Raw genomic sequence first — 24,914 nt, 5'->3', positions numbered from 1 at the left:
GAGTAAAACAAGTAGGCATACGCCATGGGGGGAAGCAACGCGTTCCCCCGAGCGGGCAACCCAACAGCGCAAAATTGGAGACGTTAGCAAGGATAAAAATCTGGCTGTGTCGGACCGTCCCACCAAACAAACAAGCAGCCATGTCCGGAGTGGCACGGGCAATCAGCCCCGATCGGTGTCTACAAATAAGTCTGCACTAGCTTGCGTGTCAGGCTGCTGCGGAGAATGAGGTCTGGAGCCAGCAGTCGAACCCGGACCCTTTTTGTATGAATGGCAGAAGTCTTGGGCCTCAGCCGGAGAATCGAAGATGCGGAATCTGCCATGAATGTCTACTTTCAGCCGGGCTGGGTAGAGCATGCTGTACTTCAAGCCGAGGTTGCGGAGTGCCGCCTTGACACTGGTGTATTTCCGTCGCGCCTCTTGCACCATCAAAGTGTAGTCCGGAAAAAAAGACAACTTGCTCCCCTGCCACTGTACCTCCCCCATCTCCCGTGCAGCTCGGAGGGCGGCATCGCGGTCACGAAAGTTCATAATTCTGGCAATGATGGGACGGGGTAGTTGCCCCGTGCGTGGTCTAGGCCCCAAGGACCTATGTGCTCTTTCCACCACGAAGCCAGCCGTGAAAGTGTCCTTGCCGAACAATTCAACGAGGAGGTTTTCCACAAAGGTGTCGAACCGGCCAGTGGCAGTTGTCTCCGCCACGCCAAGGATTCAAATGTTATTTCGCCGGCTCCGCGCTTCTAAATCCTCATTCTTGATGGCCACATCTTTAAGAATCTTCTCGACCCGTTCCAGCCGCTTCAGAGTCTTGGAGGTCCTGTCTTCCAAATCAGATATTCTGGACTCAGCCAAGTCAAGGCGCCGGTCGTGGGCCTGTACTGTGGAGCCAATGTCAGGTAACTTTTTCTCCAGACTATCAAAGCGAGTATCCAGTGCCTTGAAACCAGCACGCATCTCCCCCATCATGGCGGCCATCATGGATGTCGCATCGCCACTGTCCTGTGTTCCCTGAGCTCCCGAAGCCGCTCCTGGAGGGGGGTCAGCAGTAGGTAGCGGTGGTTTATCAAAATTGAGCGTCCTCTGGGCCGGGTCTTTCTTCCCCATCGCTATGGACGCGAGGCGGGGCCGCAGACGCAGCGACAGTGGCGGAGAGCAGGGATCAATGGTAAGGCTGGCGATCAACGATGAACCCTTGCTAGGGCTAGTGCAGTAGAAAAACTTGCGGCAGGCAAGGGAGCAGGCCTCAGACCAAAGCAGCTAGATCAGGGAAGCGTGAGCCAGACACAAGCAGCACAATGGATCGCTGCCGGGCCTTCCCCGTGCGTATGTCTCTGCCACCTCCGTCGTGTTTGAGCACGGAGGAATCACGGTGGAACAACGTGAGGCTGCCCAGGGAGTGCGGCGGGGCCGCCGAGTAGCGCCAGGAATCGCCCCCAGTCCACCAGTGGCCGCGTATCCCACCCTCCCCGCCCCCCGCAAGGCGCCGCAGACACCGCCTCAGATCCACGCGGGTCCACAATCCAGGCCCCGGCTCCCCCACACACCCGGGCCGAAGGCCCCGGCCGAGTCGAGGACCAGGCAACCAGGGAAACGGGGACCGCGCAGCAGCAGCGGCGTCCACGCTAGCCCAGCGGGGAAGACAACGGAGAGAAAGGGGGCCGCGACCAGCAACGGCCGAGCGGCACTTACCCAGCGCCCCAGCGCAGAAGGAAGATGGCACCGAGGTCCGGAGGCCTCAGATCCCCTCCGCCGTATTGTCCGCGACCGGCCACTCCCACAGCACAGAAAGGGCACCCCAGCAGTCCGTGTTCATCCGGAGGCAGGTCCCGGTGTCCGGTATAGTCAGGGGGTACAGATCACATCTCCATTCGCCGTCTGCAGGCGCCCGCTCGGAGGAGCTTCACAACAGAGCCGCCATTCCGCTTGCCGCCGTGGCCACGCCCCCCCATGGGAGTGCTGATTTGACCTATTTTCTTTTGTGACGATAGAATGACTTTCTGTTGATCTTGTTTTCTGAACTTCCTCTCTTAAAGACAGACTTGTCATTATTCCTTGTCCAGGCTTCCAAGCTAAAGGGGAAAAGTTTTCTAGACCCAGGAGGGCAATAAGCATCAAAGCAGCCTGTTAAACCAGAGGACAGTGCCTCATCAACCTCTACACATTTTGCTGGAGTGACATCATACTGTACCACATTCATTATATTCTACTATACATTAACATTTCATCTAAAACAACCAGTGGCACCTTATAATACGTACAAAAACACAGTAGGACAAGACATTTTTCGAAACCTCATTTCAACACCCATCACTGTTTCATTGCACACCAAAAGCAAAGACCATCCTTAGCACCACCCAGGTCCACACTCCTTGGGACCACAATCCAACCCAACTAACAAGAGCAAAAAGCAAAACTGACTGTGTAGCACAACTTACTCCACATCACATACAGTAGCAATATATTACACATGGCCAACATTCTACAAACCATCTCCCAAAAGCTAATATCCACCAAGCCATACAAAACAAATGTCACCACACCCTTCAATACCTCATTGCACAGAATCCCTTTACACCACATCCTCCTGCATCATCAGTGGAGAAGTGTGGCTCAGGGGTTAGAGGCGGCAGACCCGGAAGCTGAGATCGGTCCTGGACCAGGGTTCAATTCCCCGCCTCGGCGGGTCTTGGACTAAAAATTCCACGGACTCGATAATTCTCGCCTCGGTGCCTCCTCGACTCACGGGTTCACACTCTGCGACTCTGGGCAATAGCTTGCTTAATCTCCACAACGGCCCCTCGCGGCGGGATGCCTGACTTTCACCTTGTGGATACCCTGCTATCTCACAGGGGAATATCAGGACAGGTTCCCTAAGCAAGCGCCGGGACACCCACTGCGGGTAGCCGTGCGCTATATAAGCACAATCTACATTTACATTTACATCATAAGAAAACTCCTCAGAGGCTTTTGTAAGGAGAATTTGCATTTCTGGGATGGCTGCACATTTCCGTTGTTCAGTTCACCTGGGACGGACCTCATGCTTTTAGTTTCTGGATTACAACTGTAAAGCCAATGTTTCTAGATTACCATTGTAAGGCCAAAGTGTCTAACCTGAGACTTTTGTTGGCAGAGATAATCTGTAACCCGTCGACCCAACTTATTCAATCATTTGAGTGTAACCAGCTCAGGCATTCCCTGTTAGGGGCAGATGCTGACAAGGGCAGCATCTATTGATCAGGTTCAGAATTAATGGGACCTACACACAGGCCATCTCAAAGCATACAGCGCTGCCAAGTAATTAGGTCAAGATATTTAATCAATGTTATACAATCCCAGTCATATGGTGTCAACTGTGATTCAAACTCGTGTGACTATTTCATAAGTACCCCACCAGCAGCACTAGTCAATAAGATACCCTACATACACACAACTGAGCATATTACATAAATCTTGCATACATCCAACAAAGCATACAAATGCCATGCCTCTTGCAATCATACTGTCCTTACAGCACATGCCACACCTACATACCGCTAGGTAAAGAGCATTGCACCAACATTAAGAGAGGCCAGTCACACCTCAGCAAAGTTATTCACTCACAGGTCAATAAATAATAACAATCATCTTAAATTCAATCATCCAGCTTGAGCATTTATGATTCTCCTACAACTGAACTGCATGCTCGACCTTCACATTACACACTGGACACAACATAGTCTTCGGGACTGGCAAGAAAGCATACCTTTGCACTGTATGAGTGATCGACATCAGGTGGATACAGAACTGCTAGATTTTTCTCTAAGGGATCAACTTCTCGGTTCATGACATAGAAATTACAGTAATTTCCCATCTGAAATGGCCTTAAAATAGGAAATGCATCCACCCAGGTAAACCGGGTAGCAAAAAAGTCACTGGGAATGTATAAATTCTGATAGCGTCTTCTCAGTTCCATCATATCACAATTTGCACTGTAAAGATAGAAAACGATACCATAAAATCACATTATGCAAGAACATTATGAATAATAAAAAGCAGCATCGGATTTACTTTTTCATGTATTTACACATCTTAATTTGTAAAAGACGTTCAAAGACGTGGAAAACAAAATGTGCAAGCCATCATCTACCCAGCAAAAACGGAATCACCACCATGCCCACAGTACTCATTCTAATAAAATACAGAAGCATCCTGCCTGCCAAAAGGAAAATAAAAAAACCTCTGTACATTTGCAGAGCATAAGTCGCATCTACTAAAGAAATGATATGATCTGAAACCTAGAAACTTGTATTCAAGCCCCTACTTCAATTCGCCCAAAGAAATCAGTCAGTTTATCAAAACAAAACGGACACCGTGCTACTACCTTTTTTATAACCAAAATATTAAAAATAAAGTGAAAAATACGTGCTTTAAGGTACATTTTTGTTGTTAAAGGAGTCTGGCTATAACAAACCTGTGATTTCATAGGGTGAGGCTGCAAATGTGGGTTATGAAAGGAGGCTTCCTTCATGCCAAAGATATAAAGCATGTCGCTCAACTGAAGTACCAAACTTGTTTGGACCAAAGGTACATTTTGAATAAGGCCTTGGGAAGAGACTGATTAGGATATAAAAAATATGCAGGCTACCCCAGTGTGCCTGTGCTATCAATTTAATTGTACTATCAGCCCTATAAAGACCACCCTGGTATGGGTATACATATTTATTGCCTTTGCCATGACTACTCCCACCTTGGATTAGTTCACCCTATCAGCAGTAGACAGGGAAAATATTACCAAGGCACGTCTAGGGCTTTCTCCTGGTTCTCCTTGGTCAAAAAACATAACTATATCTATACTAAAGCTCTCAGTCATGCTAAGAGTGGCCCTCTCCATCAGATCCCAGTAAGAGGAAATTATTATTAGAGTCTTGCTGGATTCTACTTTAGGACGAAACACGAAGTTCTTCCTTTAATCTTTCCAACATATTCATTTTGCACGAGCTAATCTAATCTCCAATTCTATTCAGAAGGAAAATGTCACTACAATGATCTCATTTGTAACCTGCCTTGGAGCATCAAATTGCAAGAAGCTATCAATTTACTCCCTGTAAGATTTTACCAGGTATAAACACATGTACTCGTCTAGATTAATTGTATATCCTGTGATGGGGCTGAAATAGTTTTCAACAAAAAGTATCAAGCATTGCAATGACGAACCGCATTGCACTCGAGGGGACCAGAGTGAGAAACCTTTCGATTCTAGCTGGATCCTTGTTGTCTGAAGGGAGTGATTCTTGCTTCAGGGAAATCTGATTTGCCGAGTCAGCTGCCCACATAAGGTAAGGTATCTGTGCTACGCCTGTAAAAGGGTGCTCACACAATCACCTAGGTGGACAACTAAGCAATGGAGTTAGGGAAAAGGGAAACATTGCAAAAAAAGCCCACAGGTTTCAGAACATTCTGATACAGCACCACATATGGATTAGGAAGTAGTCATTTTCCAAGTTGAAATACACTGCAATTCTGCAACTTACTACAGGTCATGAAGGATTTGGACAATGAAGATCGCTTTGAACTTGTTCCTTTTTCAAACTTAGTCAAGAACTTCAGATGTAGAACTGGGCAAAAGATAACTCTCCTGGGATGGACAGATGCTACCTAGAAGGAAGCTCTTCTCTGGGAAGCACTCTGTATGCACTCTTCCCCAAAGTGGTGCCCAAAACCTTAAACAAAGTTCAGAAATGGACTGGAAGAGGAGGCCGAGTGCAAGTCTTCCCTTTTTTAGGTTTCGCCTCGTCGAAAGCTGCGCCGCGCAGCTTTTCGGTGCAGGCGAAATCTAATGTTAGAACAGTGTCGCCTTAGTTCCGCCTATGTCTTCCATTGGCTAGCTCCATAAATGGAGGCTAGCCATTGGAAGAGAGAGGCGTCCGTCATTCTGCGAGGCGACTCATGGTCGTTCCGGCGATTTTTTCTCATCCTGCCCCTTTGACAACGTCATTGCGGCGGTGGGCGGTGTTTTTTTTTTTTGAGGTTTGTTTTGGGCATTTCGTTGAAGATGGCGCCCGGTGGAGAGTGATTTCAGCCCCTGCTTTGTATCCTGGCCTCCTTCAACCCCTTCATACACGCGGGACCGGGGACAAAGGTGCATAGGGGATTGGAGCGGAGACCGCTACTGTCAGCGGTGGATGCGGGCAGAGAGGTTATTTGCAGCCTCACTGTTATGGCCACGAACCAGATACGGACCGCGAAGTCCCACTGGCTTAGACAACGACCTCTCACTGCTGCCGCGACAGAATAGGAGACATCTCGGCCTTCCATCGGCATTGGCACTACACTGCACCATGTGCACACACTTCAGTACTGAAATATGACGGCGATCTGTGCCAGGGCAACAGGCGTGCGCTCTGCCAGAAGCATCACACTGCTTCGCCGGAACACGGCACAGCTCCAGACGGACTACCAGCAGCACAGAATGAAAGACACTGGCATTTACGCAGCTTCACAGTTGGAACTGGGGCACTAACAGCTAAGTGGTCGCATGCAGGGAGCCCCGCGCTCACAACAAAGCTTAAACCTTATGGTCCAGCCTGCAGGCGGGACAGCTGGGCCACTGTAGCTACAAGGCCCCCTAAGACGGCCAGCATCACCTGAGCCACTGACGTGAAACTGCGGGATGCTCGCTGGTCTTTGGCCAATGATCCCCTTCACAATATTCGACCCCTCCCCCCGAAAATGAGAACAGTGTTAGAAAAGCGGCAGGCGCCCCTAATTAGGATGCTAGCGGAGGACAATCGAAGTGTGTTGCTACCAAACGAACCGCTAGGCACAACCTGCATAGTTAAAACTGCAGCAATATACACATCCAAACACATCCACCGCATGGAAACCCAGTGCGTTCAGTTCCTCATCCCACATAGCCATAACCCAGTAGCCCGAGTCTGCGCAGGCAGACGAAATCCCCACGATCCGCAGTCACACAAGTAGCACTGCCAACCACCACCACAGCCGGCATAGCGGAAGCTTGCACTCTGAGACACCAGACAAGCTGCGCAGACCCAGCCTCCTCTGCCGGCACCCCCACAACTGGCACTCAGAGCCACAACCCACCTCACTCCACCGAAAGCATCAACATGACCGCCAGTCACAACCTGCGCCCCGCAGCCAGCCGCTGACAGTGCTTCGGCGGCCACTGGCAAGTAGCTCAGAATGGCCATCACGTGCCTCTGATGAGGCTACAGAGTAGGGCACGCACCCCTTCCGCCCCACGAGACGTATCCAAAGTTGTGAAGACTGCCACCTGTAAACATACAAACCCACAGGGTGCACACGAACAGCCTGCATACACATTTACTTGGCACCCTTACACAACTCACAAAAGCAGCCCCACGCCCCCTGCGCACACACAACCACACTTAAACTCCCTAAGCATACACTGACACCCTCTACACAAGCCGCCTTCACACTCCACCCACCCAGACGCATCCACATTCAGTGAAGAGCCTATTCGAGAGAAGATATTTTTGGACACTTAGAAATGTTGAGGTACACCCCGAATACAATGGAAACGGAAGTTAAGGATTCTAAACGTGTCGTCAAAAATAACTGTCACTTGGAGAGGACGACGCTCTCCGCTGATGGCCCCACTCCCCCTGCAGTCTTACACCCACCCCTGCATAAGTCATGGACACCTCCAGCACATCCACATCCGACATCGCCTGATGCATCCCCCCACAACACACTGCTGTCTGCCACCATTGCTCTGCGTGCACGTCCAACGTCCTTCCACTGCCTCACCCACAATTGGTCCAGGACCACTCCATCCATCCTCCATCAATAGAACTTTATCCCGAATAGTCACTGCAGTGCACAGTCCAAACTCCCCTATAACCTACATGCTTAGCCCTCCCACACACACTGCACGAGTGACGACCCCACGACATTCCATAAACAGCGTGTGCCGCCACTTCCCCCATGTTTGCTGCATGCTTATCACGTTTCGTTTTCTGCATTTGTTTTGTTTAAAATAAATGTAGCCAGTCATCCATCTACAAGGAAGTCCATCCGTACTGCGTAGGCTGCACTTGGCACTAGCCCTAACTCTCGACCCTGTCCGTTCCTTGCACAGCCCCTGCATGGGGATCCCCACGCCCTCGTGCACGTAACCCGTCATTGCACGCACAGCACGATCCTCCAGGCAACTCCATGCAGGCTAAGACCTCTCCCTCCCCGCACAGCCCCACAACATTCCACGCACGCAAAGGACGAAAAGTCCCTGCACAGCCAGTTCACTCACTGTACGTTTCCTGCCTGCGTGACTCCACCCCCTGTACAGGCAGACCCGCCCAAAGTTTCTTTCAGGCAGCCCCGTCTTCCAGTATTTGACCCAAGACCCTCCTGGCACAGCCTTCCGCACACCTTGCACAGCGTTCTCCAGCGTCATGGCACGCCCAGAACGTCCCACCAGCACAGTCCGTCCTTACTTCACAGCCACCATCACGCGGACGTGACCTCAGAGCACCCCCAGCACAGCCCTGTGAGGAGCTGGAACTACTTCACACCCCAGCACCAACATCCCAACAGAACTTCTAGCCTACCACCAGACACCCCTTACGCAGCGATCCCCTCGACATTGCCACGTCCCCTCAAAAGCACACTCCCTTCTTCAGACGTTCCCACAACAAAACCCCAGCTGTTTTTACATGTCTTATATGCACACATGCCGAGGCAAAGACCCAAAACGTTTCTGATTCACAGCAGAAGTGTGTGACACGAAAGACTCCTGGGTCCTTATTAAGATTATAAACAGAGGGAAAACATGACAGTAGCCCTCTAAATACACAGCATGCGACCACACGAGGCTACCCCCACCGCCGCCAAAACACGACCACCGGAGTGTAGCCAGCGTCTCTCCCCGATGCTCCCCCACCGAGAGGAGGGCCCCAGCGAGAGGCCGGCAAAGGAAGCAGACCGGCAGCCAGAGAGTCCCGCATGCCGGCAGCAAAGTGACCCGATCAGAGCGGGACCGGAGCAAGGAGAGAGGCTCAAGGGGCATAATTGAGTGAGAGCCTGAGAGGCTCCCAGGGGCATTTCTGATTTAAAGCCCACAAGGGCTCCACCTGGGCATGGTTGGTACCGAGTCCCCTGAGGAGGGACTCCCACATCTGGGCATAGTTGCTTTAGAGCCTGCGGGCTCAAACACAAGTAAGGCCCACCTGCACCCTAAGCCAATGAAGACTTTTACACTGAAGGCATCCTGAGGTTCTTTACTCCTCCCTTCGGTACATAGGTGATGATGATGTTTTTACAGTCATTAACCAGTGACTGGGTGATGGTAACTTTAATTGCGACATGGAATATTTTATTTTTAGTATTTTACTTTTAGTTCCCTGCCCCCTCGCTGTGCTTGCTCTCCTGAGTGTGTGTGGGGCTCTGGGTGGGTGGGTGTGTGTGGCTCTGGGTGGGTGGGTGTGTGTGGCTCTGGGTGGGTGGGTGTGTGTGTGGCTCTGGGTGGGTGTGTGTGTGGCTCTGGGTGGGTGTGTGTGTGGCTCTGGGTGGGTGTGTGTGTGGCTCTGGGTGGGTGTGTGTGTGGCTCTGGGTGGGTGTGTGTGTGGCTCTGAGTGGGTGTGTGTGTGTGTGGCTCTGAGTGGGTGTGTGTGTGTGTGGCTCTGGGTGGGTGTGTGTGTGTGGCTCTGGGGGTGTGTGTGGCTCTGGGGGGGTGTGTGTGTGGCTCTGGGTGGGTGTGTGTGGCTCTGGGTGTGTGTGGCTCTGGGTGTGTGTGGCTCTGGGTGTGTGTGTGGCTCTGGGTGTGTGTGTGGCTCTGGGTGTGTGTGTGGCTCTGGGTGTGTGTGTGTGGCTCTGGGTGTGTGTGGTAGTAATTGCTGTCTGCTGAGCTCGTCCGTAGGGTACAATAGGTCTTACATTTGTGAGAGATTAAGCTAATGGCAATGTAAATGACAATGCCATTTATTTATCTGTTTTCAAAAAACCAACACATAAATACAAATTTTGTCATTTGCAATGCCAATAGCTCTAAACTTTCCAAAGGCGAAACCATTGCATTGTAAATGCTTGTTATGATTAGGCTACTGATAAAAAAACTTCTATTTCTATTTCTATTTAGGGGGTTTTATAGAGCGCTTGGTGACGCACAGCGGCGTGTCCCCGCGCTAAGGAGCTAATACCTACCAGAACTTACAAGTGCAGAAAAGCTACTGTGTGAATAAAGCAGCCTTCAGCTTGGCTCTGAAGATTGTTTCTGAAGGTTCTAGTCGCAGCGCCATAGGTAGCTTGTTCCATCTGGATGCTGCGAGGTGCCTAAAAGATCTTCCACCCATCCGGGCTCTGGACACCTTAGGAATTGCCAGGAGTCCTGAGCCGGAAGATCTCAGAGAGCGAGACGGCTCATAGGGTGTCAGCAATCCTTTCAGAGGGAGCGGAGCTCTCCCGTTGATAATCCGGTGGCACGTGCACAGGGCTTTAAATTCCACCCTGCTACGGATCGGGAGCCAGTGCAGAGATCGAAGGGCCGCTGCGGAGCCTGCTCTTCTGGGTAATCTAAGCACTAGTCTGGCAGCGGCATTCTGGAGAACCTGAAGACGGCTCAAATTCTTTTCCAGAGTTCCCAAGTAGAGAAGATTGCCGTAGTCCATCTTTGACGTGACTAGTGCATGCACCAGAGTTTGGCGGGCTCTGATAGGTAAGAATTTTAATACCTTCCTGAGACTTTTGAGGGTCCCAAAGCATGATCCAACCACCTGATTGATCTGGGGACCAAAGGCAAGGTCAGAGTCAAACCAAATGCCCAGGTTCTTTGCTTTCTGGCTAGGGGTGGGTGCTGGACCCAAGCACGACGGCTACCACGCCGACGTCCACGCCGATTGGCCTCCCCCCACCACCAGTACCTCGGTCTTGCCTCCGTTGAGTTTGAGGCAATTGGCGGACATCCAGGCCGCGAGGTCTTGCATGCAAGCTCTGAAGATGTCCGCCGAGGGACCGGGCGCATGTGATAGGGAGATGACCAACTGCGTGTCGTCGGCATATGATACCATTTGGAGGCCGTAACTCTCTACCAAGGTAGCGATCGGGGCAAGATAAAGATTAAAAAGAGTTGGGCTCAGGGACGAGCCCTGCGGCACCCCCTGATCCAGAGAGATACGCTCCGAGTAATGGTCACCCTGCCTCACTTGGAAACCCCGGCCTGCAAGAAATGAGTAAATCCATTTCAGTGCTGCCCCTCTCACCCCGCCTTTGCTCAGACACTGTAGCAAGATGGAGTGTGCTACAGTGTCGAACGCCGCACTGAGGTCCAGGAGGATTAAGGCCATGGTTTGTCCCTCATCAGCACCTTGCCTGAGGGTTTCGGTAGCTCTAAGAAGGGCAGACTCCGTAGAGTGACGCGGCCGAAACCCGAATTGCGTAGGGTGAAGGAGGTTGCTTTCTTCCACAAATTTCATTAGCTGCTTATTTACCACTTTCTCCGCGACCTTAGAAAAATAAGGCAGCAAGGAGATGGGGCGAAGATTATCTAACTTCTCGAAGCTAATGTTGGGCTTCTTACGTAGGGGGAGCACCACAGCCTGTTTCCAGTCCTCTGGTATGGAACCGGATAGAAAGGAGATATCTAGCAGGTGTCTGATATAAGGTTCTAGTGTTTCCAGACTGTCTCCCAGCCTTTTTGGAGAGGCGGGATCCCGAGGAGAGCCAGATTTAACAGATCTGCAGATTTTAACTAAATCCACCGGTGAAGGGGTGGTAAAATTAAGTAGCAGATTTTGATCGGCTTCATCACTCAATAAGTCTGCTGACATTTCCGCTGCAGGAGGTATGTGGGGAAAAGCAGAGTAAATCTTAGAGACTTTATCTCCAAAGTAGTTCGCAATGCGATTGCATGCTGCTACTGAGTGATCGTCCTCTAAAGTAGAGGTTTTTGGGGTAGCCAGAGTTTTATATATGCTGAACAGTTCCCTAGACGAGTTCTCAGCCTCGTGGATTCTGTCAGCATAGTATGTGGCCTTCTCTATCCGGATCTTATTGTGATAGGCACGTCTCTTCACGCGATAGGCCTCTTTCATCCGGTCGTCGTATGCCACTCTCCACTGCCTTTCTGCACGTTTGCAGTCCCTTTTGGCGCAACGCAACGCCTCGCCAAACCAGGGAGCCGTTCTTTGTCTCTGAGCCCCTTTGGTAGGTCGTCCCAGCGGGGCTGTGCAGTCCAGAGCAGCAATAATACGGTCATTAAGCAACCTATTCGCTGTATTCACATCATTGCCTCCTGGGGGACCTTCCGCAGTGAGGGCCGTATTAAAGTTTTGCAGGGAAAATCTTGCCCACCTACGCCGAGGATAATTGAGTGGGGTGGGGGCGCTGGCTTTATATTTAGGCAGGAAGATGGCAAATGGGACCAAGAAATGGTCTGTCCAAGGCAGGGGCACTGGGGGAGCAACTGAGACATCCTCCCAGTTAGCAAATATTGGGTCAAGCAAGTGCCCACGATTATGTGTAGGAAGCAACCCCTTTAGTTCCAGCTGTAAAGTGTGAAGTTCATCCCGGAACTCCACCGCTCCTTTATCTGAGGAGTCGTCAAGATGTGTGTTTAAGTCTCCTAACAATAGAAACTTATCCCTCCTGATCGCTGATTTAGTAACACACTCTAAAAGGTTGCCTTTGAATCTGGACATAGGTCCTGGAGGGCGATAGACTAGCAGACCCTTAATCGTCGTGCTCCCATCAATGTTTATGCTAAAGACACCTGCCTCGCAACCTGCCAAATTGACTCGTTCGAGTTTACAGGCCCATTGCTGTTTAAAGGCGATCGCAATTCCTCCTCCTCTGCCTAAGGGTCTGTCCAGGCGCACCATTTGATAGTCGTCTGGTAAGGCCTGGACAACATCAGGATCAGAGTTGGCCTCTAGCCAAGTTTCAGTGATGAACAACAGATCGAGATGTTTATCAGTGAGAAGGTCATATACATCGTGTTTATGGCAGCTAAGCGATCTGGCATTGATCAGGCCGCAGGACAACAAGGAGGCGCTAGCCCTGGAGTTATCAAGCGTGGTACTAAAATGGAATTGGCAATGTTTACATCCTTCGATCTCCCCAACCCTTATACTATGAAGGCCCGGGGTGCAAGTATACGAGGAGAAACTTACTAAGTCGCTCCTGCTCCAGGTAATTCTGCCATCAGGGACTGGGGGTGTGGCCCTGGGCCGTGTCCGGTCGCGGACGGGCGCAGACGGGCTTGACTTTGGCGCGGCTTCGGCGAGCATCCGGCGCGCCCGCTGCGCCAGCCCGCTGCGCCGTCTGGCCGTGTGACACATTATATAGGGTGTGAGGAGGGTGGGAGTCCGGCGCGACTAGAGCGCAGCCCCCAGCCACACTTAAAATGGCGCCTGCCGCCGCCAGCACCTAATCAAACAACACGGCTGGGCGAGGCAGGGAAAGAGAGTATAGGCGTGGGAAGAAGTGTCAGTGTGCCTCAGTAAGTTCCCAATTAAAATTCTCTATTTAGAAGCCCCCCAGTAAAAATCATAAAAACGATCTTTTTAGCTTTTAAAATGCAGATTCACAAGTACAAATTCTAGCAAGTTAGTTCTGGTAAAAAACGCTTGCAGCCCTAGTGTCTCTCGCTAGGGAGAGCTCGAAGAAAGGCAGCGAGGGCTTTACAGAGCAGCCCTAAATAGCCTGGGAGGGCGGGAGTCCGGCGCGACTAGAGCGCAGCCCCCAGCCACACCTAAAATGGCGCCTGCCGCCGCCAGCACCTAATCAAACAACACGGCTGGGCGAGGCAGGGAAAGAGAGTATAGGCGTGGGAAGAAGTGTCAGTGTGCCTCAGTAAGTTCCCAATTAAAATTCTCTATTCAGAAGCCCCCCAGTAAAAATCATAAAAACGATCTTTTTAGCTTTTAAAATGCAGATTCACAAGTACAAATTCTAGCAAGTTAGTTCTGGTAAAAAACGCTCGCAGCCCTAGTGTCTCTCGCTAGGGAGAGCTCGAAGAAAGGCAGCGAGGGCTTTACAGAGCAGCCCTAAATAGCCTGGGAGGGCGGGAGTCCGGCGCGACTAGAGCGCAGCCCCCAGCCACACCTAAAATGGCGCCTGCCGCCGCCAGCACCTAATCAAACAACACGGCTGGGCGAGGCAGGGAAAGAGAGTATAGGCGTGGGAAGAAGTGTCAGTGTGCCTCAGTAAGTTCCCAATTAAAATTCTCTATTTAGAAGCCCCCCAGTAAAAATCATAAAAACGATCTTTTTAGCTTTTAAAATGCAGATTCACAAGTACAAATTCTAGCAAGTTAGTTCTGGTAAAAAACGCTCGCAGCCCTAGTGTCTCTCACTAGGGAGAGCTTGAAGAAAGGCACCATAGTGCAGTCTAAGCAAACTAAAATTAATCTACATGGTTGTAGTATGGGCTAATCTTACATGTATTTTCAGCATGTCCATTATTACAGTCATAATTGGACCATAATTAGCAAATGAAGGGACCCTATTGTGCCCTCTAGTAAGAACTCAATCACAAAAATCAGGACTTGCATCAAAGAGACTAATCATAATGTTTTCCTTAAAAAATAAGTACTTTTTCCTGGTAATGCTCTCTAACTGATTTGACGATCTACAGTGTATCTGATTGGCAAAGGTAGATTTCTAAACAAACATACGTAGTGTCAATGCGGAATGTTTCCGCTGTGAACCACTTTGCGCACATCCCACACTGAAGTTCTATCTCTCCGAGCTGGCGGCCATTTTCGTCATCAAGAGAACCAGTCTGAGTGTCCATTGCTTCCAATCCGTCTCCGGCACCTTCTGCTTTTGGTTACATACCAAAGGGTCCTTCCCATTGGAGGAGTCCGCATCTAATCCGCCAGTGACATCAACAAGAGTAGAATCCCTCAAATTTTTTCTGTCATAACAGGGCCAGAGCCATGAAATGACTGATAAGGTAGAGACATAGGTAGTGATGCTGGTTAAAGTATGGACGTATGCCTGCATGGTGAAAATTTCCATAACCAGAACACCCAGAGCCAGGTCTATGGTGGGAGCTTTGGCCTTGGTGGAATGAGCCTCAACACCGTCAGGAAGGACCTTCATGATCAAGGTACAACAGTTTGACTAGGTGATATCCTGGATGGCTTTTCCTTTCTTTGCACTGGTGAACCCAAAATCAGTTAACCATAAGCACCGTACTCCTTAGACGAATACCATTCAGTGATTTGATGAATGAAGACTAATCAGGAAAACAAAGAAAAGTCAAAGGGGCTCAAAGTAATCCTTAACTTTACCCACTGCAAAGCCTTGCCAGGCCAAAGACAATACAAGCAGAACTTCAGATAGTTTGGCAAGTGTTCTGGATCATGACTGAACCCATGATGATTTAACTAGAGTACTATTGGTCGCCATTAAGTGTTTGTGCCTACTCGCATTGGTTATCGACCAGGGCGGTATCTAAGCTCTGTATCAAGTGGCTATCTTTTACTGTATATTGCTAAAGGCGATCTTTGTTGAGGCTCCTGCCATTTCACAATATACCTTTAATTCTGTAAGTGAGAGGAATGGTTTTCTTAATAGACTAGTTACCTGAAATAAAACAAGCACATTAAGATTCTATCTTATTGCTGTTGTAGGTCATAGGTAGCGTTTCAGGTTTAGGGTCTACAGAGCTGTGCAGAAGTTGTTGCTTATGTTCTCCGGAAATTTACATTTATTTTTTACCTGTAAGCTAAGAGAAAGTTCCCCTTTTCCATGATTAGAATCAATATCTCTTATGAAAAGCTTGCTATAGATTATGTCAGTCCAAACAGGACATGAGCAATCAGGTGGTTGGTAAGGTAGGCATACATGAAACAGCATGTGGGAGATTGTCAGTGTTTTTGAAAATTAATTAAGACCACTTGACAGAGAAGGATTATGTTACTTTCCCTATAAGCATCTGTTCTTGGCATGTAGTGGTGTAGATTCACATGCTTTGCATAAGTCCGCCATCTAGTGTTGGGCCCAGATGATTACAAGTTGTTTCTGTCCCAAGAAGTTTTCTTCGAGGCTGAGTGACTTTTCCTCTTGGAAATACAGCGCATGGTCATCGATGTCATCTTCAAATTGTTTTGCCATGGGTAGGTGAGAATGTAATATTAACAATAATAAAAGATACTTGTATAGCGCGCAGCTACCCCAGATGGAGTGTCCCGGCACAGGTACGGACAACAGTAGAGATAGTGGTCAATATACTTTAGTTATTAAGACTAAAGAGTCAAGTTTTCAAGGCCTTTCTAAATTCGTTAGGACTGCAATGTGCACAATTGAGGAGGAAGGTTATTCCAGCATTTAGAGGTCCCCACCTCAAATGTCCTTTCCCCCATTCTGGCTTTCGCGAACTGGGGGGGGTAAGGTATCGTTTGTGGTTAGACCTAAGAGATCTGTTCTGCTGGTAAGGACGAAGTCTCTTCCTCAGGTAGTTGGGCCCCCTTCCTTGAAATCCCCAAAAGGCAAGCGTAAGGGCCTTAAATTCAATGCGCTTGGCCACAGGTAGCCGATGCAACTGTCTCAGGTAAGGGGAAATACGTTTGCGAAGAGGGACCTTGCAGACCAGTATGGCAGCTGAATTCGGCACGATCTGAAGCCTATGGATCAGTCCAATTGGCAGACCCATGTAGAGACCGTTAGCATAATCAAGATGGGAGGTGATTAGGGCATGCACAACGGTTTGGCGTGCTGACTCAGGCAAGAAATCAATACATTTTCTAATGATTTTTATCTTGACGAAGCAGGCCGCCGATACCTGTTGGACATGGGTAGCAAGGGACAGGTCTTTGTCCCACCTAACTCCTAGATTGTTAACTGAATCCTTAGGAGTGGGATCCCAAAAAAAGAGGGTGTTACAGCTTGATTAAAAAACAAGACCTCCGTCTTGTCAGCATTAAGTTTAAGGAAATTAGTGCTCATCCAGGCAGAAATGTTATTTAGGCACAGTTACAGAGAGTCAAAGGAACAGTCCGACACTCCACTGAAAGTAAACATAAGTTGTGTGTCATCGGCGTAAGATGTCACCTCGATCCCAGGGAGTGAGTAGACGAGAATGTGAGAATACGGTTTATGTAAGCATTGAGATGCCAACGTGTTAGTATGAAATCAAGTGTATGAACTACCAACCTACACAGGAGTGTTTTGGGGAGGAGGGATGGTGCATGTGAATCTACAGGACTACATGCCAAGAACAGATACTTACAGGGTAACTAACATAATCTGTTCGAGGCATGTGTGCTGTAGATACACTTGCTTTGCATAGACTGTAAATCAGTCCCTAGGCAGTGATTAACTTGTTGGGGTTGCAGTTGTATGAAAAGGAGTTTTACTGCCTGACCAACATTGGCTTGTTGGCGTCGAAATACATCCACACAATAATGTTTTGTGAAGGTGTGGGGAGTAGACCACGTTGCTGCTTTACAAATATCAGCAATAGAAATGTTCCCTAAAACAGCCATTGAAGCTCCAATTTACTATTGGATAAAGGCTTTTGGTGGAGCAGGTAAAAGTCGTTTAGCCTTTGCATAGCATGTCTTTATGCATTTAACTATCCATCTTGAAATGCCTGATTTAGAAATTGCTTTTCCTAAACGAGGAGTTGCAAAGGCAACAAACAATTGCTTAGTTTTCCTAAATTATTTAGTCCTGTTGATGTAATAAAGTAATGCCATTTTTTTACATTTAAAGTATGTAATGCCCTTTCTGCAACTTTATCTGGTTGTGGGAAAAACACAGGTAAATCAATGGATTGATTAATATGGAAACTAGAAACACCTTTTGATGGGTATTTAGGGTTAGTTCTAAGCACTACCCTGTCCCTCTGTAGTTGAAAGAAAGGCTCTTCTAGGGTTAACGCTTGAATTTTACTGACTCTTCTAAGAGAAGTAATAGCAATTAAAAAGGCAAGTTTCCATGATATATATTGCAATTGAAAGAATCTAATGGTTCGAAGGGAGGACCCATTTATCTTGTTAGGACAATGTTTAAGTTCCATGCAGCGGCAGGTGAAAGTCTAGGAGGAATTATTCTTTTCGTCCCTCCATAAATGCTTTAGAACAGGAATTGTAAACACCAATATGTGTTGTCTATTTTGGAGATATGCTGCAATAGCTTCAAGATGTAATTTTATACAAGTATATTAATCCTGCAGTTTGTAAATGCAATAGGTATAGGATAAGAGTTTGTACTTTTGCCTGAAGAGGGTTAATGTTTTGTTTATGACAGAACATAACAAAGCGTTTCCATTTTGCTGCATAACATTGCCTAGTAGTTGGTTTAGGGGCCTCTTTAGGAATTTTCATACAGTCTTGAGGCAAATTTAAGTATCCAAACTCTAAGACTTCAGGAGCCAATTTGCAAGATTAATTTCTTTGGAATTAGAATGTCTTAATGTTCCATGGTTCTGCGTGAGAAGGTCCGGGTTCAGATGAAGCTTCTTGTGTTGAGAACCATGGTTGTCGAACCCATGTGGGTGTTATTAGTACAACAGTGAGCGGTGTTTGTCTGAATTACCTGGCCACTAACGGAAGAAGTGGGAGAGGTGAAAAAAGTACATACAAAATATTCCTGACCAGTTCATCCATAGAGCATTGCCTTTGGATTGATCGTGGTGATATCTGCTTACGAAGTGTAGTGTGGACATTCAGCATTTTCTTTTGTTGCAAACAGGTTTATCTCTGGGAACACCCACTGATGAGAGTATGGCTGAAGAACATTGGGGTGAATCTCCCAATCGTGGACTTCTTGTTGTGTTATGCTCAGAAAGTCCGCAATCTGATTGCTTGTACCTGGGACATTTTCTGCTAACAGATTAATGCTGTGGTGTATTGCTAACTTCAATATTTTCTGAGCTAAGTGAGATAATTAGAGAGAGTGCCCCCCCTGTTTTTGTAAATAATACATAGTTATTGTATTGTCTGTTCAAATTAGGACAACTTTGTGCTGTAGGTGAGTTAGGAAGGCTTTGATCGCTTAAACCATTTATTCCCGCAGATGATTTAAAAAATGTGGTGCAATCTTTGGGCATCTCTAAACTAGACTATGGTAATGCCACTTTCACTGGGACGCCTACGACTCAACTCGCCCCCTGAGATCAGTTCTTAACATGGCAGCCCGGCTCATCTCAGACATTAAACAGTTTGAGCACATCACTCCTTTACTCAGGAGCCTCAACTGGCTTCCTATTGAAGGAAGATACCTACAAGACTGCATGAATCATCCACAAAGCCGTTCACTTTCATACACCTAACTACTTAGAAAACAAGCTGACGAAAGCAGGAACCACTAGATCATTGAGAAGCTCCAATGCTCTTATGCTCCTACCTCCCATTCTAAAAAAGACAGTAACCAAGTTGCACTCTTTTTCTGGAAATGCTCCAAGCATATGGAACTCCCTACCGCATTACCTTTGATGCAACCCTTCCTACCCTTGCTTCAAGAGAAACCTGGAACTCCTACTCCTCAACAAATACTGTAACTCCTAGTCTACGGATCTTAGTTAAGTATCACTTTATCAGACCTAGACCCTCTGTTTGAAGCAGCGGTTTCTCTCTTTCTTTTTTGTGCTTCTCTGACTTTTAGAGCCTCTAGAATTGTGTCTCTAGTGTCGGTCACTCAACTTGCACCTTTGATGGGCACCATTTGTCTATTGAAATACTGACTGTATTCGATCAAGACCATGTAAAGCGCTCTGACACCTAGAGGTTTAGCTAACGCTGTATAAAACTCATATAATTAAACGAATAAATAAATAAATAACTAGATGATCAGCTTGCAGCTCTAGGTGGATGATATGGAGATTCTTTTTTTTGGTATCCCATAGTCCCTGAATAGAAAACTGTTGGATATGTGCTCCACATCCTGTAAGGGAAGCTTCTGTTAGAAATATTTTGGGAACTGGGTCTTGAAATGGCCGCCCCTTGGACAGATTTTGAGGATCCCACTATTGCAGAGCGTGATACGTGCTCCTGTTAACCAACATTAGATAGTAAAATTGACCCAGTGATTGAGTCCATTGTGGAGAGAGACACTGTTGTAGAGGGCTCATATTTAGTCTGGCATATGGGACTATGTAAATACAAGATGCCATCACGCCCAGAAGTCTGAGAAATGTTTTGGCTGGAATGTGAGTTCCTGTTTGAAATTGTTGAATTAATGTTAGTATGTTGCATATTCTGTCAGTGTTTGGGGATGCTAAAACTAGATTATGGCCCCTAGAAAAGGGAGAACAACCAGGAAGAGACGAGTGCGGAGCACAGAAACCAGACCGGTGACGAGGATCCGCAAAACAGATCAGCGGTGTTGGCTATCCCACAGGGTAAGGCGCTCCAGACGAGGCAGCAGTAGCTCTGTCATCGAGTCATGGCTTCAAGCAAGTGGCCCGAACAACTGACCGAGTATTGGGTGGGTGGTTCCACACACACACGTTTCTCACGGGCTGTGAAGGAGCGCGTAAAGGAGTCTTGGAGGGAGAACAGAGATTTCCTTAGCTTAAATGGGATGTCCCCGGTTCTGTGCCATACCCCTCTAGTGGGACCCTTGCTTCCTTTTATTCATTAACCCCGTTTTCCTTATTTACCCACTGCTTTAGAAGGAAGTTCAGTGGCTTCCACCTGCCCCCGTAATCCTACTACCTGGGGACTTTTAGTGACTTAACTAACATTCTAAGGAGTGGCCGGATAACTAATTTCTTTTTCCTTTTTTCTATTTCCCTGAGGGAAAACCAACATGAGGGAGGACAAACGAGCAGGGTTGAGTTGGGAAGGCAAACCTTGTCCCCTTCCTTGCTTGGGGGGGGGGGGGGTATTAATCTCTTGTTCCTAAACAGAGGGCGCGCCTGGGCGCTCATATCCTGCATACGGACTTGTGTATTCCACCTTCACGCCCTTGTTAATCGTGATGCTGATGTAATGCCGCCCATGAACACTCGCAAAGTCATATTGATTGTACTGCAGTGCCTTTTGTATTGTTGAATTTCTATATAAAAATGCCAATAAACAGATTTCACAAAAAAAATAAAAAAATGAGGGAGGACAAACCACTACGACGACCACTAACGAAGCAACAGAGGGAGAACCGGAAGGAAGAAGAGAGCCAACCCAAACCTTAGAACTATTCCCACCAGACAGACAATAAACACCCTCTTTGCTATCCACCTATTGCCTATTCACGTGGTTTGTTTGGTCACAAGTTGTGTCAGAAGTGGGATTCCCCTTCCCCAATAACAAAAGGACTAGACCATGATGCAAACTGTCAGCCTGGACGACATGATAACACAGCTGGCCGAGGGACAGCGCCATCACCAATTGGTGGTGGAAGTACAGACGATGGAGGCGCAAAAACACCGCGAACATCTGCAGAAGGCCCTACAAGCACAAGCAGGTCTTATAGCACAGAACCAGGTGATCCAGGACACAGCCATCAAACGACTAACCAACACGACTGCAAGTAGTAAGGTGCACCCCAATGTACCGAGTTCGGTATTGCAAAGATACCAGTCGGGGGAATACAGGGATTTCTTTTTTACGAACTTCGAACGGGTGGCAAGCACCGCTGAATGGCCAGTGGATCGATGGGGCCAATACATTGCACTTCTGTTGGGGGCACTATAGACCGCCTACCAGGTTGCCAATCCTGCAGTGACGACTCCCTATGGAGCGATCAAAAAGGCCATGCTTGAGAGGCTGGGGTATGACCAGGAACATTATCGAGTTAAGTTCCTGAAAGAGAAATGGCTCCCACAAGATAACTCTTGTGCCCTCTTCTACAGAATCCAGGATTTGGGTACCCAATGGTTATATCCCAACACCTCTACCATGGAGGAAGTGATGCACAGGACTTTTCTCAACAATTCCTGGAGGGGCTACCAAGTCTCACAAGGGCTTTGGCAAAACAACATCCAAACATAACGGTCACCAACGCCATTGAGCTGGCTTGTGCATACCAAAGGGTATCGGAGGTGCGGATCTTACAACTACAGGAAAGAAAGAAAGTAGCAATCCCATGTGTTTATGGTGATCAGAAGACATATTCCGCAGCTGTTGTAGACATAGAGGAAGAAGGGGAGGGAAGACCCATACTGGTCAGGGGAATACCAAGACTAGTGGAAGAAATTATTATTAGTACTTATTATGTGGACTTCTCTGTCCTTCTGTTCAGAGACATTAGGAGGAAGGAGGAACTCTTATGGCTAGAAGGGGCTCCCTTTTCCGGAGAGGAAATCAAAGGGGGTAGGTATAAGACAGGGAAAACCCGTAGAGAGAAAAGAGAACATAACCGTCATATGGTATTGAACAGGTTGACTAGCCTTCTACTTCCTCAGTTACAGATGGAGAAGAGGGAACTCATCGTAGCTTCAGAGCGGCTCAGAAGGAAGATCACACCTTAGAAAATGCTTGAGCTCAAACGGTGTCCGAGGAAGACAACCAGGAAGGCCCTTGTTTTCACATCTCAAGGGGATTACTGTATAGAAGGATCAGGAAACCCACTGAAACAGTAGTCCAACTCCTAGTCCCTCTTCCTTGCACCTAGCTCATAACCAGGCGGGTAGGGGCCATTATGGGAGAGAAAAGACCGAGGAATACCTTTTGCGCTGGTTTTACCGGCCTGGGGTTTTCTTGGACATCACACACTTTTGTGTGGCCTGTGCCTTGTGTCAGTGAGTCAACCCCTCCCATATCCCTAAGGCGCCTTTGTGTCCCTTACCCATCATTGATGTTCCCTTTTTAAGTGTAGGTATGGACCTAGTGGGGCCTTTAATCACCTTTGCCAGGGGATACCAGTATATACTAGTGCTGGTTGATTACGCAACAAGATACCCTGAGGCAATACCGCTCACCAGCATGACAACCACAGCTGTAGCATAGGCAATGATAGGTTTCTTTAGCCGTGTGGGGTACCCTCGTGTGATCCTAAAGGATCAAGGCATGCCATTCACGTCGAGGCTTATGGCACAGATTTGTGAGATACTGGGGGTCCGACAGATACGTCTATCATTCCCAAATAGATGGCCTAGTGGAGAGGTATAATCGAACCATCAAATGCACCTTGAAAAAAACCATATCAGCGACAGGGAGGGATTGGGATAAGCAGTTGCTTCTAACCTTTTTTGGGATTCAAACCCACACCCAATCCTTAACAGGGTATGGTCCATTTGAGCTTGTGTTTGAGAGGAAGCCCATGACCCTACTAGACATGGCGGCAGAGAGATGGGCGGACAAAGGAGATGAAGGGAAGGAACTCCTCAACTATGCCGCTCACATCCAGGAGAAGCTATCCATACTATGGGATTAGGTACAGCATATTCTTGAGACAGCCCAAGACAGGCAAATAAAGAAATGTTTAGCTACTAGAGTAGTGGTAATTTTTACTAGGTGTTGGCGCCACAGGGGGATGTACACTTGTCCTGATTACAGGTAATCAATTTATAGTGTTTCAACTGTGCTACAAGGAGAAGAGAACCACTTTCTCTCTTCTAGTTAGGCAAAAGCCACAAGATGCTTGAGACTCCTTAGCACACGTTTAGTATACCATGTTACAAATATATACATGTGTTTCCACAATACAGTTCGCACACAAAATAAATTCTTAATGCTTTTATTCAGGGTTGGTTGTTGTTTATTTCAGGAGACGTCACAGCCGACACGTGTTTCGTCGTTTTGGGGAATGTAACCCCCGACTTTTTCAAGGCTGTTAGAAAAAAGGGTAATGTTGTAATACATTACTTCTGATCTTAACATTTTTTTCTCGTCTTTTGTTATCATCATTTTGTGACTCATAAGGATTTACTGGTGGTGTGATATTCAAGTTACAACAGTTAGTGCATGCTTGTTTTGATAAAGCACAAAGTACTTACAATCTGTGGGAATTTTTATTTCTTTAACATCTTAAGGAGTATGAGCCCATTAAGTGAAATGGAGAGACCGGTGAAAGTGTAATTAGCGTTATTTTAGGGATGGCATGCAAATTCTTTTCCAAGGACAATTGTGAATAATATCTATGAATTATTTTAGTGAGTTCAAGCATATTTAAGAACCATGCGCTTGGTACCTATTCTCCAATGTTTCTTTTGTTCTGTATAAAAGAATATAGGAGCGAATTTTCAGTTCTAAGTCGTCCCAGTTGGTGCTTTATGTACAAGATTTAATCAGTCCATAATGTATGTATAAAAATTACTTACATTATTTGAGGTGATAATTCCAACCCTCAAAGGGGTTCTTGTGGGGATGACGTGGGTATAATGGAATCTTCATCCATGTATTGACCAGAATATTGGTTCAATATTTGTAAGCTGTAAATAATGTATCAAACTTAGTGTAGGCTGTAAAGCGACACACGCAGTTTTCTGACTCTTCTCATAATAAATTGGAAAAGCCACATACACTTTTTAATTTTATTATATTTTGAAGTTATTTATTCCGAATATTTAAGGAAGAAAGGAGTATTCTGGTATTCAGTAGTGCTCCCCTTATTTTGCCCTCGTGTATATATTTAAGTTGTGGTTTGATTTAATTTTAATATTAGACAATGCCGTATTTTTTCTCTTCGTGGTGCTCCCCACGTTCAGTTACCCCGTGTCTATCATCATTCTCGGTTCCGAATCGCGTTCCGGTCTTATTCCTAACAAAATTAAAATTACAGCCATACGAGGTCGTCCTAATAGAGTCCCACATAATTACGTGCGGACTGCGTTTAAACAGTAACGCTCTAAGTCTAATCGCAATATTCAATCCCCGAAGCTGTTGTTATTCTTTACCTTATCGCTGTGTTCTTCTCGGGAGGTTATTCGCCCCTTCTGCTACATCTATGTTGCAGTGTTTGTTCGATCGGTTGGCGCCATATATTTAAATCGGAAATATTACCCGTTTGTCGTCATGCTTCACTTCCGGTTCGTTTCTATCATATCGAAGTCCCATCCCATGAGTTTCT

The 24,914-nt window shown here is 47.4% G+C and overlaps 1 protein-coding gene across 6 annotated transcripts in view; it reads right to left on the bottom strand.

Moving 5' to 3' along the window:
- CCAR1 (cell division cycle and apoptosis regulator 1) overlaps nt 1–24,914 on the bottom strand; it is a 1,607,854-nt gene that overhangs the window by 1,035,195 nt on the left and 547,745 nt on the right. For all 6 annotated transcript variants that reach the window (XM_078643192.1, XM_078643189.1, XM_078643190.1 and 3 more), the window contains one exon: nt 3,743–3,968. In XM_078643192.1, the coding sequence (XP_078499318.1) occupies nt 3,743–3,968 (226 nt within the window). The remainder of the gene's footprint in view (nt 1–3,742; nt 3,969–24,914) is intronic.

This window comes from Lissotriton helveticus, chromosome 5_1, assembly GCF_964261635.1.
Source record: "Lissotriton helveticus chromosome 5_1, aLisHel1.1, whole genome shotgun sequence".
Taxonomy (NCBI): domain Eukaryota; kingdom Metazoa; phylum Chordata; class Amphibia; order Caudata; family Salamandridae; genus Lissotriton; species Lissotriton helveticus.
The sequence above is the reverse complement of the archived record's forward strand: the minus strand, read 5'-3'. Positions and strand labels throughout refer to the sequence as shown.